Source organism: Pleurotus ostreatus (genome assembly GCF_014466165.1).
Source record: "Pleurotus ostreatus strain PC9 chromosome Unknown scaffold_8, whole genome shotgun sequence".
Taxonomy (NCBI): domain Eukaryota; kingdom Fungi; phylum Basidiomycota; class Agaricomycetes; order Agaricales; family Pleurotaceae; genus Pleurotus; species Pleurotus ostreatus.
Window position 1 is genome coordinate 2,650,385 of NW_023503163.1, and position 16,753 is coordinate 2,667,137.

Genomic DNA, 16,753 nt, shown 5'->3' on the forward strand with positions numbered 1-16,753 from the left:
TTAAGTGGAAATCTGGTGACAAGACCTGGATGCCCTTTGACAAAATTTCGCATCTACAGGCGTTGCAGTCTTACCTAGACACCCAGGGAATTGCGGGAATCACCGACCTCCCTACCGGAACGGGAACGCCCCCAGATGACCCTCAAGTCTTGCTGGCCTCCATCTCGCTCAACACTTCTGTAAGGGCAACCTCAAGATAGCCGTACAGTGCAAGCCTAGCAGAGGGAGAATCCAAAGAAATGAATAAGACTAACTACAATACATGAGAGAGCTGCTCACCTAGCAGAGGGAGAATCCAAAGAGAACAGGATAAGGATTCTCCATGCTAGGAAGCGAAGTATATACTGTAGTAGCGTGGGAGGAATGAAGGGTAACTGTACAGTACACCAGCCACAGGTACGAACGAATATCACAAGGTACGAGGGGGCATGTGATAATGAAGTGGAAGGGGAATGTACAGGAGTCGTGCCAGCGACCTGGGGAAGTGGGGACAAGGAGTAATGAAGTGGGAAAGGAGGATAGAGGTAGCCCGGACGAGCCCTGAAGTGTATCTACGAGTCCGAGCGAGTCCGAAGCGTCCGAGCGAGTCTGAGGCGAGTCCGAAGTGCGGGAAGACTTCGGAGTCACCGGACGGGGCTCGGATGCAAAGGGAGTGAACGGAAGGGAAGCGGAAAGGTAAGGGGACAAAAGGAAAGAAAAGGGAATGAAGGAAAGGGGAAAGGAACGAGGAGGAAGGGGGCGGGACAGGGGGAATAGGAGAAAATAGGAGTGTCCCCTTACAACTTCGGGATACCCCAAAACCGACCCACAGGAGAAACTACTTAAACCACGCCCACTCCCAATCGTCACCCCACAGCACGATCTCCTTTCGTTGTTCTTTCCAGACACAACTATTGCTAGATACCTCCGACCCCTCTTTCCCTTTTGCCCCAACCACATGTCCACCAACGGCTCCTCCGCTCTCTTCGACATGAGCAAAATCCCTGCACCCAACAGTCCCAACGGATTGGACGCCATGTTCGGCATCAAGCCCACTGTCAGTCCCGAACTGCCATCAATGCCAAAAGAACCTACCTCCTCCCCCATCGCATCGCCTGACGAACACACTAAGCCCAACATTCTCATTCCCCTTCCTGTCCCTTTCAGCGACAGATATATCACCGATCGCCAAGTCGTCACTAAACCGATCCTCTGGGACCAACTCAAAAACTTTACCTACGGCGAGGAACCGGATTTTGAGCTCCACATCTACGACCCTACCACAGAACTCTCCGTGACCCTTCTCCCTATTGAGATATGGGCCGCAATCCGGAAAGGCGAGGAATTGCGAGAAGGAAAAAACCATGTGTTCCACACGTCAAATGATACATCCATGTACAGCCTTCTTGCTGCTGCTTGGAACAGCGAGGAACTAGTCCCGAAACACCTTCGTTTCCCTACCATCGATGGGACGCTCGTATACCCCCTTGGTTCAAAAACTCCTGGCCCGGTTTTCTTCGGGTTGACCGCTCATAATCCCCGCTACAAGAATCATGTTGAACAAGACATGATGTCCCGTCGCATACCCCACGTCAAGAAACAAACACCTCCCCCTCCTAACCCTCACAACACCCCTGTTGCATCCACCTCGTCCAAAAAGCCATCCCGATCCAAGGGATTCCACAAGAATGGGCGCCATAACCATGGCCTCGCTACTGCCCAGGAATTCATGACGCGCGCTTTGCTCAACCAGGGATTGATCCTCGAACAAGAGCTCAAAAACAGAAAATAGAGCCTCGACGTCGACGTCCATACGTGTTTCTTTTACATTATCCCACAAACCCCACATGCATCGAACAAGTAGACTTGTTCGGGAGGGCATATGTAACGTCCGCCTAATTCTAGGGCGTCACTTTACTTCCTTATTCGGTACTACACCCTATCCCCTTTTTTCTCCTAATCTTTGCTCATATTTGGACCACCCGTATTTCCTATAAGTACCCAGCTTGTATGTAGATATGGGGCAGAGTTCCCTTGAATAACCACGGTTTACACCTGTCACCTCGAGGACTAACTCTACTCCCTCTCCATCTCATACTTGCTCCGTGTAGCGCTACCGTGAGAAATCCCGCTAGCGTTACACCGGGTCTGACCTTGACTATCAGGAATCCGGTGTTCACTATTACAAAGACTACAACGTCGGACCCCAATGACGGCGCTAGGCGCTGATGGCTGGGCATAAACTGATCATGTGATATCATAATATATGTTGGCCTTTTAGGGATGTTTCTGTGGCCCGCCCACCTGTCCTCTAAGCTAAGGGGAGTATCAGGGATTCATGGTATAGTATCTGGAGGGAGGGCAGAATTTTAAAATCATGTGGCCGAGCTTGTATGAGGGTTGCATGGAAGTCGCTATAAAGACGGACTGTCGTGCACGGCAAGAGTTGTCTTAGTTGTTTCGTATATACCAATGTGCGTCAACGTCTGTGCTAGAATCACTCGAATGCGAAATCGGTCTCGTACACGCCGTGCCAAGCGGGCAGCGGCCCACTCACCCAAGTCATGCAGATTCCCCGCACGAACACGGTTGCTGGAAGCGTATGACGGGATGATGATTTGTCATGTACCGTGTCTTTGTGCCCCCAATATACAGAGGATGAACAATGCAAACCGGAGCACATCAGTAATGGTAGCAAGCGATTCGGCGAGGAGACAAGCTATGCCACCAGGCGACCTAAATCACTAGCTTCAGAAGAGTGAATGGCGGCGTTTGAACAGACGAAGCTTCTGCGGCTGCGGTAGAGGGGAAGCAGTATGTGCTGCACAGTTTCTGGGCTGTCTATGAGAAGGGTAAGTCTTGTAGCCCTCAACCAGATTAAAGGGGAGCTTGGCACAAAAGAAGCAGCGGAGTAGAATAGATTCACGAAAGGCTCGCTCCGTTAGAGCGAATTGGGTATGCAGATGTCGCGCAGGTCGACGGGTAGTGCGGCAAGGGCAGTGCGTTGGTGTAGGTGGGGGGATCACGTCATAGACAGATTCAGAACGAATGGTGAATGTAGAGCATGTGGAATAATAAAGGTGCTCAGTACGATGGGAATCGACTGAGGTGGCACTATGATATCGTACTGTATTTGTACTGTATGTATAGCCTAAATAAGACATGCTTTATGGGACTATATTAGCCGGTAAGCGAGAAGTAAGCATTAAAGGAATAAGTATTATACTATACATGGCCGCCGCGTATAGTGCGCCGCCTCGATAGGAAGCGCGGTTTGCTAGTGCATTCTATGCAATCCAACAGAGCACCGCGGGTAGGTATCCCAAACGTTTTGAAGGTAGCATAGCAGAAAGGGAATGTCCATGTCCTTGAGGCGTTTTGCTGTTTGAAGAACCCTTGGCTGTTGATCATGTTCGACAATAAGCTTGTGGTGACGATGAGACAGAGGCCTTGATACCAATGAATGATGCACGACGGGTGAGTACTTGAGTGAGGAAGGAACGCACCGAGTCTCGCACCCTTTACGTTTAACGTTCATCCTCTTACGCCTAGCGTACCCCGAGTCTACCACCCGCGTGTGCGTCATAGAAATGCAGTCGAGGTCGATCCGCGAGCAACATAAGGTCAGTAGGTTGAGGCAAGGGTTTCGTCGACAGCATCGAGAAAGGAGGAATTTGGGGGGAATGGGAATTGGGACGCGTCACAAGGTAGGCTGTGGACCAACCTCTATATCGAGAGGATGACAGTCGAGCCTCTGAGAATAGATCACAAGGCGTCACACAAACGTGAAAATTACAATTCTACTATCTCTTCAACATGATCTCTGGTGCCCGTAATCAAGTTTCCCAATGCGACTGGCGTTCGCCCAAGCTTGAGGGCACTCCTTGTATCCCGATCTCTCCCAGCACCCCCCTTTCGCCGTATGTCTTCCGCTGGTACTACCGCAACCACGCCCGCAGCGAATAGGGGCCCAACGAAACAGCATTTCTCTGTCGACGCGGACGGTAAGGAAGTCGTTGACCTATCGTTCAAATCAGAGGGGTTGGGTTTGCCCGCGGAGAAAGGTTACGGCTGGGCCCAACTTGAGTTCGGGGAACACATCGGAGATGACCAGCGGTATACCATCGCGCGCAAGCTCGGCTGGGGGATGCACTCCAGCACTTGGCTTGCGCTGGATAATGTGTGCGCTATCCCTTTCTCTGCCTTTGACATTTCCTAAATGTCTGTCTTGGCGCTCGGCTTATATGATGCTTGACCCGACGAGTAGGCTTAACCAGTATGTGGCAATCAGGGTGCTGACTGGGCACGCGGTGGAGATGTACGAGCGCGCCGTGACCTGGGAGACCGACGCGCTCAGACTGCTCTCGTACAACCCGCAGTCTGAGCATTGCGTGCACCTACTTACTAGCGAAGGAGTTCACGATGCCAGGATGAGGTTCAGCAGGAATGCACCGCTGCTTTGTCTTGCCGTTATACGGTGGCGACGTCAAAGCGCTCCTCCAATCCCGAGGCACCATCCCACTCAGGCTCCCTACCGCTGGCAAAGCATGTTGCACTCCACCTCCTGAGCGGACTGGCTTTTGCGCATGGACGCCACATCGTGCATACGGATTTAAAGGTGGACGCCACATCGTGCATACGGATTTAAAGGTGGACAATATCTTGTTTACGACAGGAGCCACGAAGGAGGATATCGATAAGTGGGTTAAATGGGACCCCCCACGTAGGAACCCTCCGGAAATGTCGAGTGACGGCATCGTTCAGTCGGCCGTATCCCAGCCTATGAAACTTCCCTCTGAAGAAGAGGCTTTCAAGGCCACATACGTCCTCTCTGACTTCGGTAGCGGTGAGCTCGTCCTCCATTCGTATCTCCTCGAGACTTATGCTCATCCGGCGCTTCCAGCACAGGCTTCCAAACTCCATGCCAACCGCACGATCACGACGCCCCAGCACCGCGCACCCGAAGTCCTCCTCGGTAGTGAATGGGACAAGCCAGCGGACATATGGACATTCGGCTGTCTTGTAAGCACCTTACTCCTCCACAGCCATCAATCACTACCTCCTGCTTATGACGGGGTGGCCGTTGGGTAGGTATACGAGCTAGTAACCTCCCGCGCACTCTTCTCGTATCGCCCCAGCAACGTATACGGCTTCTATGAGACGGGGAACCCTCTCTACCAGATGGTTCTCGAAATCGGGGAGCTGTTCCGAGCGGCGCAGCTCAAGACGTGGCCAAATGCAATCGATTATTTCCACCTCGACAACTGTGACAGCGTTATCCTTTCCCGCTATCCAGCATGTCTGACGTGGAGGTTGATGTTACTCAGGCCGTCTGTGCGGCGACCCCCACATTTTCGACTATGGGATCGAGTACAACATTGGCAGGCTCGAGATCATGTCTTGGAACGACATCCTTCCCATATCAGAATTCATCCGGCGGTGCTTGCGGTTAAATCCAGATGGGAGGGCGACGGCGACGGATCTGCTCGAAGATGAGTGGTTTGCAGGGGTTGAGTGAGCTTTCGTTGAATGGAGTGATTCGGTGGATGGATCGGGCAGCAATGTGCAGGTGCAATCATACTTCGCATAATGACAAAAACACATAATATCTACCCAAGGAATTGTTGGGGCTCCTATGTATCCATGGAAAGTGTTCATGAAAGTGTTCATGGTTATAAACAATACTGCCGACGTCGACCGCATTCTCCCTCTGGCGGTGGAAACCACTGGACGTGTGTCAATCTCTGTAGTTCTTTAGCTTCGTTCTTGCTGATATAACTATCGTCTATGGTTACATCCTCCACAGTTACTTTCGAGCGCTTTCGTTCCTTGAGAAAACCCACGAAGGTATGGTACATTGCCGCCTGTATAGTCCACAGCGGAACACCTGAAGCTTCCGCAAGTTGGGCAGGATATGGGGTCGCTTGAGGTGCGGCGCTTTCAAGAGAGCTTGAAACGCTTGCACTTGGACAGTGTCGAGAAACAGATCTTGAGCCCCTTGGAAGTGGCCGAATAGGGATCGCCAGTCCAGAACCGATAACCCAAGCCAGCCGCCAACGTTCAGATACCTTAGCCTCTTGGGCGAAAAGGCGGAGCATAATCGCAGGCACGATGGAAGATATTGGCCATTCTGATCGCTCAATTTGAGTTCGAGGCTGAAGTTGGCACGGCCTGAGCTGGTTCCAAGAGTCCCGACATGCATTTTGAACGAGTCACCGAGCCCCGAGGAATTCATGATCGCAGTATCGACCGGAGGGGCACTGGGGTTTGCGAAGCGACGAATGGCTTCAACAAGATGAAAAAGGTTGTTGTCGCCTGTGGGCCGCTCCAAATTGCTGAAGCGGACACGCGTAATGGAGGGGTATTCGATGTTGGATAGTATGACTGCCCCTTCTAGCTCATCAGCCACGATAATAAGGGTCGCCAGTTTCGGGAGAGCAACAGGATTTCCGGTGTATTGGCCCTTGCAAACGTAGGCGTCAAGCTCTTCCAAATGTGGGGTGTTTTGAAGCGAAGGGAGCAAGTCCGTCGACTTGACGACGAGTTTCAAATATGACAAGCGAGGGAGGAATGGGAGGGGGCTATTGATCACAACATCGTGAAGGTCGAGACGGCGTAGAGAGGGCATATCGTATTGTAGAGTACTAGTCTGCAATGTGCTACGGATGGTGGCCGTTAATCGGAGGGATTCCAACATACAAGCGCATTAGGTTCATGAGCTCAGTCGTGGTAAAGGTCTGTATATCGAGTACCCTGATGCGCCCAGAATCCGCTCCAACGGCCCTCGCCACAAGTTCCCTAGCGGCGCTCGGTACGCTGTTCACGTCGGACAGAGATTCAAAGACGGGCCCCCGGAAGCGAATTTGTAGGGGGGCAGACTTCGAACGTTTGAGTAATTCCAAAGCGCGATCATGAGCGTTCAGGTCAATGATGTTCCACATGTCCGGCGTTGCGAGTAAAAGTTCGCGCCATTGCCGACATACGCCTGCAACAGCATACACCGCCTGGTAGCACCTCGCGTCTTGGGGGCCTCCCTTTTTGGCAAACCGACAAATATCGACGATGATTTCAGGAGGGAGGCGGGAGATGTCGCTGCACAGGTTGCGCTGGTACTTCAATCCACGAATGGCTGCTTCGCATTCGGCGGTGAGCGCGATAATCTCCTCGTCGATGGCGCGCTGAGCCTCATTTCCTGGTGTATTGTGGATCCTAGAGTTTGAGAGCCGGTCAATATGCCCGTGTCATCACAGAAAAGTGTACTCAACATGAAGCTGGCGGTGTGCATACGTGGCGAAAAATGAGACTGGTTGAAGTCGGAACATTTACGTAAGAAGTAGGTACGTAGTATCTGGCTAATTGCAAGCCTGGGTGCACGATGAGCTTTCGATCTCGGTACTTACGGTGGCAGTGGGATACATATATATTCTCCGTGTACGCAGAGCTGAACAGCGTCCTAATGTGATCGTGTATTTCTTCACTTCGATCATGATCGAGAGCCTCTAACTGCTAATTCCGAGATGTTCCTAAAACACATGTGCTGGGTGTCAGAGTTTGGACGGTCTCCCTCTCTCCCTTCTCCCGATGACCGTCCATTAGCCGCCTCGCTTCCCCCATTGCGTCTGAGCCCGGCCCTTCGTGTTGGCTGCACGTCGCAGTGGCAGTGGCAGTGGCAGTGGTCGCGCTCGTTATCCTCCACAGCGATGGGACTAGCAAGATGCCAGTCGCTGGGGTGGATGCGTTCGTCAACGCCGGAAACGACGACGGCAACTTACACGCCTTGTCCTGCATCTTCTAGGGTTGCTCGTTCTCGAAGAAGTCGCGGTAGCCACAGCTGATGCCGCATCGGGGGCGCTGGGATACCACCAGCGCAACACTCCAACACCCAACTTGGGCGACCTAGAACGCACTAACAATCGGCGGGTGAGTGACTCTGTTTAACGCCGCGACCCAACCGTTCACTCACCTGACACTTCACATGTCACATCGTGTCCCTCGCAACTCACGGCACGCAGCCCGTCTCCCATGTCCACGAGCACCAAAGGCGTCGCGAGCCATTCCTCGCCCACAATCGTCGATTGCCGCATCGCGTACCCTTGGTCGTGGCAACGGGCGCGCCCCCGGTGGTCCTGTGTTCTACATCTGCAGGCGAACCGACGGCGCAGATGGTTGTTCATGCTCCTGGACGCCAGCGAATGTTTGACCCCGCATGTCTACGCCCATCGCTGTCCAGGGTGTTGGATAGGGCGCATCGCGGCCTTGCCGTGGCCGCCTTCGACGACGACGTCGTCATCGCCATGCGTGGGTTGCTCGCAGCTGCTTGACGTCGCCCTGGAGCCGTAGATGTGAGGGCGGGGACGAGGATCAAAGATGAAGGAGCGGTGGATACTCCCAACGGCGCCCTCAAGCCTGGGCCTGCGTGCATGGGTACGCCTGTAATGGTTGTCAACGTTGGCGGTGTGGGTCTTGGCTACGTTGAACGTGAGCGAGTCTATCGTTATTGATCAGGCGTTCATAACAATGTGGCGGACTGTATTGGCGCAGGCGTGAGCAGCGATGCCGGTGAAGGGTGGACGGACGCAGGCAGGCCTTGGCTTTGATGAGAGGATGGCAATGCGGTGTAAGCCCCCATTACAATATATTGGGAACCCTTGTAGTGGGGAATCCATGATGCGCGTTGTCCTTTCCAGATTGAACGCAACCGAGCATTGCAATTTGCGATGTCCAGCAGTTCTCACGATCACAAAATTAGTCACACAGTCAGAAGCCTTGACGCCCTCTCTCTCTTTACTACGCCCACAGCGCGAATGGACGACTCCTTGTCCCAACTCAAACCGGAGGCTTTGCTTTGCTGTCTCGAGCGTCATCTTCCCCGCCGGATATTCGACGAATGTCGTGCACGAGATGATACGGCGGGTTTTCTTCTCGTACATGGTGACGATGGCGCGGCGCCAATGTCCTAGGACGGCTGCGCTCTGTCGGGATACGTTGGTGAGTGTCTGAGCATTGTGAGATGAAGCTAAGTGTATACTTACCGCCCGAATAGCTCCATTATATCCCGGTTCGAGGCTGAGGTGTACTCCCCCTACCTTTTCTGGGAGGACAGCATTTGTTGACGACATGGTTTAAGCTGTAGAGTAGTGAAGTAGACGGGGTACGGATTAATTCTGCTTTATTGAGAATCTACTCACCTAGAGTCGCAGACTTTATATGTCCCGCCCCCAGTCCTTCGTACCGCTGGACTAGGTAAACAAATGTCAGACCCAGTCGTATTTCCCTCCATTCTTGCTGACTTGCTCGTCATCGCGAAAGCCTCCGCTATCTCACGGCGGACAATAGACCCTCGCCGCTGCAATTCTATCACCGGAGACTTACTCGAGTATCGACGTTTATTGGCGGAGTCACTGCCCCATCCCTGCGTTCCAGAATACCGACGTCAAAGTCGGATGTCAGACCCTCACTGGATATGCTTCCGCTGAAACTTCGTTAAAACGGGCAAAGTATTATTCATAGGCGCCCTCCGCGACAGGCAACCGCGTATGGCTGTGTCCTTGGCGGAGTCAGAGACGGGGCCGCTGAGTGTCGATCCACGTCCAACTAGGACCAGGTTGAAGTCAATGGCGTAACTACGTTGATCCGCCACATCCCTACCCCGCAGAAACGGAATCAAACCTAGCTGTGCCGTAAGGTATGTCCTCCGCCGATTTGCAATTCCCGCTATAATTGATGCGCCTCCCAAGCTTAGAAGTTAGCACGCAATCCGGATTCTACCTCGCAAGGCGCTCCATGACGTGAGAAACGTCAAGCCACACTGTGTCAACGGCATACCCCCTCCAAAACGTCTGTGCCTCCCGGAATTTTGATGGAGCGGCGACTGGTTATTGTTTCGTCGCTTCCCAGTGACCCAGTGTCGGGGCTGCTAGCTCTTTCGAGCTAAGAGTGCGCCTCCTGAATGAGTTGGCACAAAGGAGCGACACGGAGGTTCGCGAGGCCGGGATCAAGTAATCTCAGTATCTTGGTCAGATCTCCTGGTCTCCGCATGCTGTCGAAGACTTGACAATTTCTTGGTGTCCGTTGGTTTGCGCCTTCGAACTTCATATACCTCCAAGTGTAAAAGGGACACTGGCGAACACTAAGGTTCTCCATCTCGAAGCAAACCACCCATAGTCATATCTACTGATTTCAACAAACATGGCGGCGCCACCTTCTGCCGCGCAAGCTGATGCTGCCGTTGCCCCTCCTAGTGCTGGGCCGAACGCCGCTCCCAGTGCCGGAACGGAAGCTGCCCCAACGACTGGTTACACAGTCGAGATCAAGCCCAACTTCCGCCGCGCCGTTCGCGCTGTAAGTTGTGCCGGTTCCTTCAAGGTTTAACGTCGTCATTGACTTTTATCTCCTTGGATAGATCACGAACACCTCAGCATTCCAGAGGGCGACCTTTACGCTGATCGACAAGGCCACGAATCGCGAGATTGCGTCGTCAGTCTTTGTCGGTCACGGCGCTAGGTCGCCCATGACCCTCGAGTCCAACGGCTCGCCTGTGTGGAAGTTCGTTGGGAGGCCTGAGGCGAGGCTGGTGAAAGTATACATCGAGCACTCATCTCGCTCCCCCAACGGCCCATTTGCGCCGTCCAAGTTGGCCAAGCCCGTAACTGTAAGCGTGCTTATCATGGGCAAGAGAAACATGGTTACATATGCTTTACATTGTAGATCAAGAAGGAGCCCGACGATGGAAATAACGAGGAGTATTACTTCTCTGTCGTACGTCTCGGCCTTCTCACTCTGTACTTCGTTAAAGGCTGATGAATTTGGGGTCCTCGTAGTTTCTGTCCGAAGAGTGGACCGACAATGATTACGACGACGGCGTCGTCACTGTCGTTCAGTGGAAGTGAAAATACATAATCCACGATGTGTAGTTTGTAGTCGCCATCGTCGTCGAATAATTCAACAATTTGACATTGGTTTTCACGAGAGGGGCGGTATCGGCACTAAACGTGATCATCCTGAATGTAAGTATTCGCTGGTATGGTTGGTACTCCCATCTCATCGAGGGAGTTGCTAAAACAGTGAGCATCAAGCAAACTGAGTCATATCCTCGCTCAATAATCAGTCCCTTTTTTGAAAATTTGTACACCAAGGAGCTACATATATGTACAACGACGGAGAGAGGACTAAACGACCATATCCACGAATTTCGTGTCAAGACGAGAGCACAAAAAGCGAATCCAGTGACTAATCTACGCTTTTCTCTCTTCTACCTGGAGCACATAGTTTGCCTTCTTCGTGTCATGCGAAAACATCCCGAAGCAACCCTCTACTTCGCGCGAGTCCTCCCACGGCATGCGAACAAGACGTGCACCATTAATTTGACACACTTTTGTATCACCATCGTCATCCCTTGTAACGAATGACCTACTTCTCAGGCGCTGACGAAGGGACTGATCTTCTTTTACAAATGCCTCGAGAAGGTGATGATGACCGATGAACGGAAACCTGAATTCGGGGCTCACTTGAGCTTTCGTGTTGTCGCTCAACGTCGCGAAAGAGAGGAGGGACCGCAAGTCTGGAATGAAAGACGCGACACGGGCGACGAGTTCCGGCTGAAGTCTGTCGACGTATGTTGGCGAATCGGCCTGGGGCTCGGACTTGAACGGTGATTTGCTGAGGACCGTCTCGCACAGCGTGCTATCTTCTCGAAACGCCAACCGTAATAAGGCGGTGATGCCTGGCGTCGACGGTGACTCGGCGAATCGCGATGGTAGAAATTGCAGAGCGGAGGTGTGTTCGAATGATCCCCCGGGAGCCGTGTCGACCTTGACAATGACGATGTGGAAAACCGAGCAAAGGACACCGTAGACGAGTCCCTTGGCCGGGGATGTCTCACGAATGTCACGCACCATCTTCCCAATAGACGCACGTAGGTGGTCGTCGTAGTCCAGGTGGAAGCCCGCTCCAAAGCAGACATCCGACGTCAACCACAACAACCCTCCCGCCCCCGACTCATCTTCCAGCTCCGCGACGCGGTCCTCCACCGAGAGCTCTACATCGCTGTGGAACACCATAGGTACGAAGGCACGCACGACGAGCTTTTTCGCAGTTTGGGTGATCCATGGTTGGTGGGTCAGTGGTGCACGTGCTAGTTGCGAGTTGAGAAGGACGGTTTTGAAATCAGTGATGGACATCAGCCCCCCTGTGATAACTTCGTACAACGCAATTCGAATGTGTTCGCCTGCGGAAGGCTCCTCGGAGACTCCAAGAAGCGCGCAGACGTCAGCGGCAAGAGGAGATGGTGCTAGCGCATGTTTGAGGAAAGAGGTGTATGATGAGAGGTCTTCTTCGCTGGGCGTCTGGGAGGGAGTGGCGATTTGGCATGCATGCTCGCCTGGCATGCTCGCCTTCGGCGCGTACTGACCATAGCTGTCGCGTCCGCGCACTTCGAGAAACACCTCTGGGCTCGGCATTCGATCCAAGCGGAACATGGGCATCGCGTTCATCCAGAAGACCTCATCGTCAAGATCAATCTCGTATACGTACTCGACGAAGAGATCCGTCGTCGGCCGTGTTTCGTGGATTTGCAGATCGTCGCTTTTGGCGCCCGGGCGCTCGGATGTCTCGTCGCCGAGGCGATCATACTTCGCCCGCGTTTCCTCGAGCCATGTTGCATACGTAGAGGGGTCGCGAGGGATAGATTCCACCATTTCCACACCCAGACCTGCTGGGTATGAGTCGCTATGGTTGTAAATTGCAAAGAATTTCCCTCGATGACGATAGACGCTGATGATATAGATAACGGTCAGTGGTCTGCGAGTGGCTCGGACAGTATCTAGATGTTGATGCTTACCGTAGGCCTCTGGTTCCCATAGTGCGATTCTACGAACAGCTGGAAGGGTCTTGCGATGGGGGTATGCGATGGAGGAAGCGAAAGCGCGGTCGAAACTTATAGGTCTGTGTCTTGACTTGGGGTCTCCCATGGCCACGGGAACAGCGCTCCCACACTTTTACGTCTCGCACAGACTCCTGACTCGAACTGACTCAATCGCCTGGGTCAGACCCCAATAAGCTTTGGTGCGAGGTGTGAAAATGACGAACAGATGATCTGAGCACTGCGATTCGTTCCACAGTTTGCATAGCTTGCGGTGGTGGTGGAGCGTTCTTTTTGCTGCCCATGCCTTCTTGTTGGTGGTGCACAGGCGTCTATTTCCTGATGGAATGGACCTCACAATTAAGGAGTTGTATGGCGAAGAGACGCCGGGATATGCTATGATGATGTAGGCAGGCAGTATCTAGATCATCGATTGTGACTTCCTCCGGATAGACGGCGTACAACATCGTGGCGAACGTAAACGATGTCGAGGCCAGCCAGAAATCAATATCGTCAGATCGCGACGCCTGTTTGTACTTAGGCGAGTCATTCTATTTGATCGGCGATTGCAGGCAATAGCATTCACTCGCCTAACAAATATGGATGGAATACAATGCATGGCATAGACCAAAATACTGTACGCGCCTAGCAAACGGAAAGACCAAAGCGATTTAGGGCGCCATTGTGTGTTTTAAATATAACCCAGGAACTCGCTCTGGAATCGAAGGTGTCAGAGTTTCAATGGAATGCGGTTCAGAATAGAGACAGTGCTACACTGTACCTTTGGTGCCGTGCTCCCCCTTCCTTCGCTTCCGATCTAGCGGCCTTGAATCCTGAATTCCCGTTATCCATGAGGACCCCGCACGGCAGTAACCTGACAAATTGAGGTCTCAAAATGCGGCAGTGCGTGCTCGTCTACGAGGCCTTGAAGGCTCTCACACGCATCCGAGGAAATTACCTTGATGCAGAGCTTGTCGAGATATGTTATTGGTATGGAGCAGAACCAACACTACTCGCAGGATGGGGAAATACAAACCGACAAGTTGACAAACTCCGACGCGCCGGGAGCCAAACAAAGGCGGGCCGGTCCGTGATGACTTCCATCAAACGTCGTGGAGACGCCTTAGAACTCCAGCATCCGCACATCTACGCCGTTCGTCAACAGACTGACAATGAAACAAACCGACAAACATAACACGAATGTAGCCTCGAAGCGAATGGGTATCTTTCCGAGTGCCGATGCTGGCGTGTACCACCTTCACCTCCCTCTCCTCTTCTCCACCGTTTGACTGCGCCCAACAACACCCTTACACGAGCACCTCCTGAGACTTATCCTTATGTGATGGTGGTGGTGCCAGGGTTTCGTCGCCCGCTTCGACCTGCTCGACAGTCCATCAAATCCACTCTACTTCATCAGGGCGCGGTGTAACATACCGACGACTGCTCCTCGATGTCTCGGTCCTCGTCGACGGGGGACAATATGGTGACAGTCAGCCCGTCTAGTTGCCGCGTGTTGGTCTGGAAGCGGAGCTCGCCGAGATGGGTCGACTTCGTTCCGGTGATATTCACTGAAGGATACGCTTCGCTTCTCGTCGAAGAACGCGCGCTGAGCGACGCGAGGAGCCAGGACGAGTATCTCCCACCACCGTAAGCCGATTCCACCGCTGCAACCAAGTAGAGAGACTTACAAGACACCACTGGGATAATAGCTAGCCCGAGCATATCATCAGCTCAATCATCCGCATTCGCTGTATTGACGGCCACTTACAAGATGTACCGAAGATACTGCGTCGCAGGCGCCTTGCTAAACAGCAACCCCGTCATCACGATCGCGAAGATTGTAGTTACAATCCCCGTCTCGAACGTCAGTCTCAGCATCTTCCCGATCATCGGCAGTTTCTCACCGAACGCCGCTTCGCGCAACGCTGGATAGAGCTAGATAGTGATGACGATGCTATCAAAAAAGCAGTACGTCGGGGGAGGGAACGCACGTACAAGGACAGCCAAAGTGACGGTGATCGTCAGGTTGCAGGCGACGCTGGTGCCCATCCAGATCTACGGACAATACACGTCAAATGGGGTCTGAGGTGTATCCACGATACTCACAGCCGTCGACGGGCGTCTGATCGACAAAGCGTAAGGAGAGGACGTGTGGATGAAATCGAAGTCGCGGGGCGCCTGAGGCTCGGCGTCAGCATGCCCGCTTGCACTGCGGCTTCTCTAACCTCTTGGACGCGATGGACGGACTCACGTTTGGGGCGGAGGCGTCGGCGGGGAGCTGAAGGGGCCGAAGCGTCCATGCATGGGCGTGGGCTGCTATGCACGCGCCAAATGCCACAATCCCGAGCTGGGAGAAATTAGAAATTGTAGCGATTATCTGGGCGCACGATGTGGGATATACATATACTTACACAAGCGACGAGGGCTGCGAGCCACCTCTTCCGCGCCAGCTCGCGGATCCGCCACGCAAAGCACATCTGCGCATGCGCTTCCACTGCAAATACGCCATTGTCACAATTCGACCCGGAATGAAGGGACGGTGGGGGGTGAAAGGGTGAAGGGGTGAAGGGGACGCACGGAGGGCAAGCATCATGGACGCGATCGCGCTGCCGGCGGTCGTGGAGTCTTGGATGAGGAGTGTGCTGCCTACTATGCAGCGGTACCGCGCGTCGACGAAGACGGCGATTGTGAGGGTAAGGGCGCCCAGGAAGGATGTCCAAGCTAGACCATGGTATGATGATACCCATAACGCATTACGGCTCCGACCATGAGAGCTATATTGGCGGGACGCACCTGTGAGTCGCAGGAGCCAGTTATCGCGACATGCACGTCTGTAGTAGGTGCCTAACCAACGACACCATCGTTGAGCAGTCGCTTTTGGCGAGAGACAGGACAGCGAGGGAGGTACGTACGTATCTGCATCATGAGGACGCCGAAGAGCGCAAGCTCCAGGATGGACCCGATGATCTACGTATACGTATAATGATACACACGCATGTGCGTAATGCATGTGTGAGGGATAATCCATCGAAGGGATGCAAGACGTACGAGGGGCCCTAAGCTGTGGGCGTCATGTGAATACATGAGAATAGAAGGGTGGGGCGAGGTGCCTCGAAGACTGGAGTGCGTACTAGTTCTGGCGGTCGATGGCATCGGCTTGATACAGCGCGTCCCATTGAAGTTCGGAGTCTTGCGTTGAAGACATCGCCTGGTTGGTCGTATTGCTAGGAGAATTAAACACAATCCCGACGACTGAAGCTCGTAGGTGGAAGCTGCCGAGAAATGAAGCACCGTTGATAGTGCAGGTGCTATCAGCGGGGGATGAAGTACGTACCTCCATGGCGCTAGTAGCGAGTCTTTGTAGCAAGCCTCGGGTGCAGTGTGCAGTGATCACGGATCACCGGCGCCGTTAATTCTATCTCTACTCACAACACAATCAGTCCACCGCCCCATCATGATGAAAATGACAACCCAAGCTCATATCTGCGAAAAACACGAAACACGCTGTGGGTCTATCAGCTGTCTCGCACGGATTCGATTTGATGCTGGGAACAGTTTCGTTTGCGATGTGTCTTTCCATGAGGGCGCATACGAACGAAGAACTATGCGATCAAAGCTGTGGTCGCCTGACGGTGGAAAGGTGAGAGTTTGATGCCTGATCAAGGCGCCCGCCGTTCTGCTGCATAGCTGGAGGGTGGTACCATCAGATGCTCGTATATCACCTCTGATTCGGGGCTGTTGGTTCCTCGCATTTTGTGGCAACCATTCGGTTCCGTGGGTTGTCCATGGCTTTGCTGATATATCCGAATATTATAGGTACAGCTCGGAATCCGGGTGGCACCAATTGCAAAAGCGACTCAAGTTCTCAATTGTTCGCAAAATCGCAAAAGACCAATTATAATGGTCCCGGAACGC

General features: G+C 53.1%; 7 protein-coding genes across 7 annotated transcripts; 3 read left to right on the forward strand and 4 right to left on the reverse strand.

Annotated features, from left to right (window-relative positions):
* Positions 1 to 937: 937 nt before the first annotated feature.
* Positions 938 to 1,771, forward strand: PC9H_011199 (uncharacterized protein; the record flags this gene model as incomplete). The annotated part of the gene is made up of 1 exon (XM_036780684.1): positions 938 to 1,771. One exon carries the CDS (start codon positions 938 to 940, stop codon positions 1,769 to 1,771), a length of 834 nt encoding a protein of 277 aa, XP_036628067.1.
* Positions 1,772 to 4,425: 2,654 nt separating this feature from the next.
* On the forward strand, positions 4,426 to 5,497 carry PC9H_011200 (uncharacterized protein; the record flags this gene model as incomplete). The annotated part of the gene is made up of 3 exons (XM_036780685.1): positions 4,426 to 5,001; positions 5,071 to 5,309; positions 5,365 to 5,497. 3 exons carry the CDS (start codon positions 4,426 to 4,428, stop codon positions 5,495 to 5,497), a joined length of 948 nt encoding a protein of 315 aa, XP_036628068.1.
* A 288-nt stretch (positions 5,498 to 5,785) lies between these two features.
* Positions 5,786 to 8,063, reverse strand: PC9H_011201 (uncharacterized protein; the record flags this gene model as incomplete). Its single annotated transcript, XM_036780686.1, has 4 exons — positions 5,786 to 6,638; positions 6,679 to 7,188; positions 7,752 to 7,875; positions 7,943 to 8,063. The coding sequence occupies 4 exons, from the start codon at positions 8,061 to 8,063 to the stop codon at positions 5,786 to 5,788; spliced, it is 1,608 nt and encodes a 535-aa protein (XP_036628069.1).
* Positions 8,064 to 8,189: 126 nt separating this feature from the next.
* PC9H_011202 (uncharacterized protein) lies at positions 8,190 to 9,098 on the reverse strand (the record flags this gene model as incomplete). Its single annotated transcript, XM_036780687.1, has 3 exons — positions 8,190 to 8,467; positions 8,777 to 8,951; positions 9,012 to 9,098. 3 exons carry the CDS (start codon positions 9,096 to 9,098, stop codon positions 8,190 to 8,192), a joined length of 540 nt encoding a protein of 179 aa, XP_036628070.1.
* A 1,069-nt stretch (positions 9,099 to 10,167) lies between these two features.
* Positions 10,168 to 10,868, forward strand: PC9H_011203 (uncharacterized protein; the record flags this gene model as incomplete). The annotated part of the gene is made up of 4 exons (XM_036780688.1): positions 10,168 to 10,320; positions 10,382 to 10,630; positions 10,687 to 10,737; positions 10,800 to 10,868. 4 exons carry the CDS (start codon positions 10,168 to 10,170, stop codon positions 10,866 to 10,868), a joined length of 522 nt encoding a protein of 173 aa, XP_036628071.1.
* A 345-nt stretch (positions 10,869 to 11,213) lies between these two features.
* On the reverse strand, positions 11,214 to 12,947 carry PC9H_011204 (uncharacterized protein; the record flags this gene model as incomplete). Its single annotated transcript, XM_036780689.1, has 1 exon — positions 11,214 to 12,947. The coding sequence occupies one exon, from the start codon at positions 12,945 to 12,947 to the stop codon at positions 11,214 to 11,216; it is 1,734 nt and encodes a 577-aa protein (XP_036628072.1).
* Positions 12,948 to 14,145: 1,198 nt separating this feature from the next.
* PC9H_011205 (uncharacterized protein) lies at positions 14,146 to 16,178 on the reverse strand (the record flags this gene model as incomplete). Its single annotated transcript, XM_036780690.1, has 12 exons — positions 14,146 to 14,217; positions 14,273 to 14,474; positions 14,527 to 14,547; positions 14,607 to 14,773; positions 14,834 to 14,893; positions 14,945 to 15,016; positions 15,090 to 15,185; positions 15,250 to 15,332; positions 15,416 to 15,682; positions 15,751 to 15,805; positions 15,887 to 15,899; positions 15,970 to 16,178. 12 exons carry the CDS (start codon positions 16,176 to 16,178, stop codon positions 14,146 to 14,148), a joined length of 1,317 nt encoding a protein of 438 aa, XP_036628073.1.
* Positions 16,179 to 16,753: the final 575 nt, after the last annotated feature.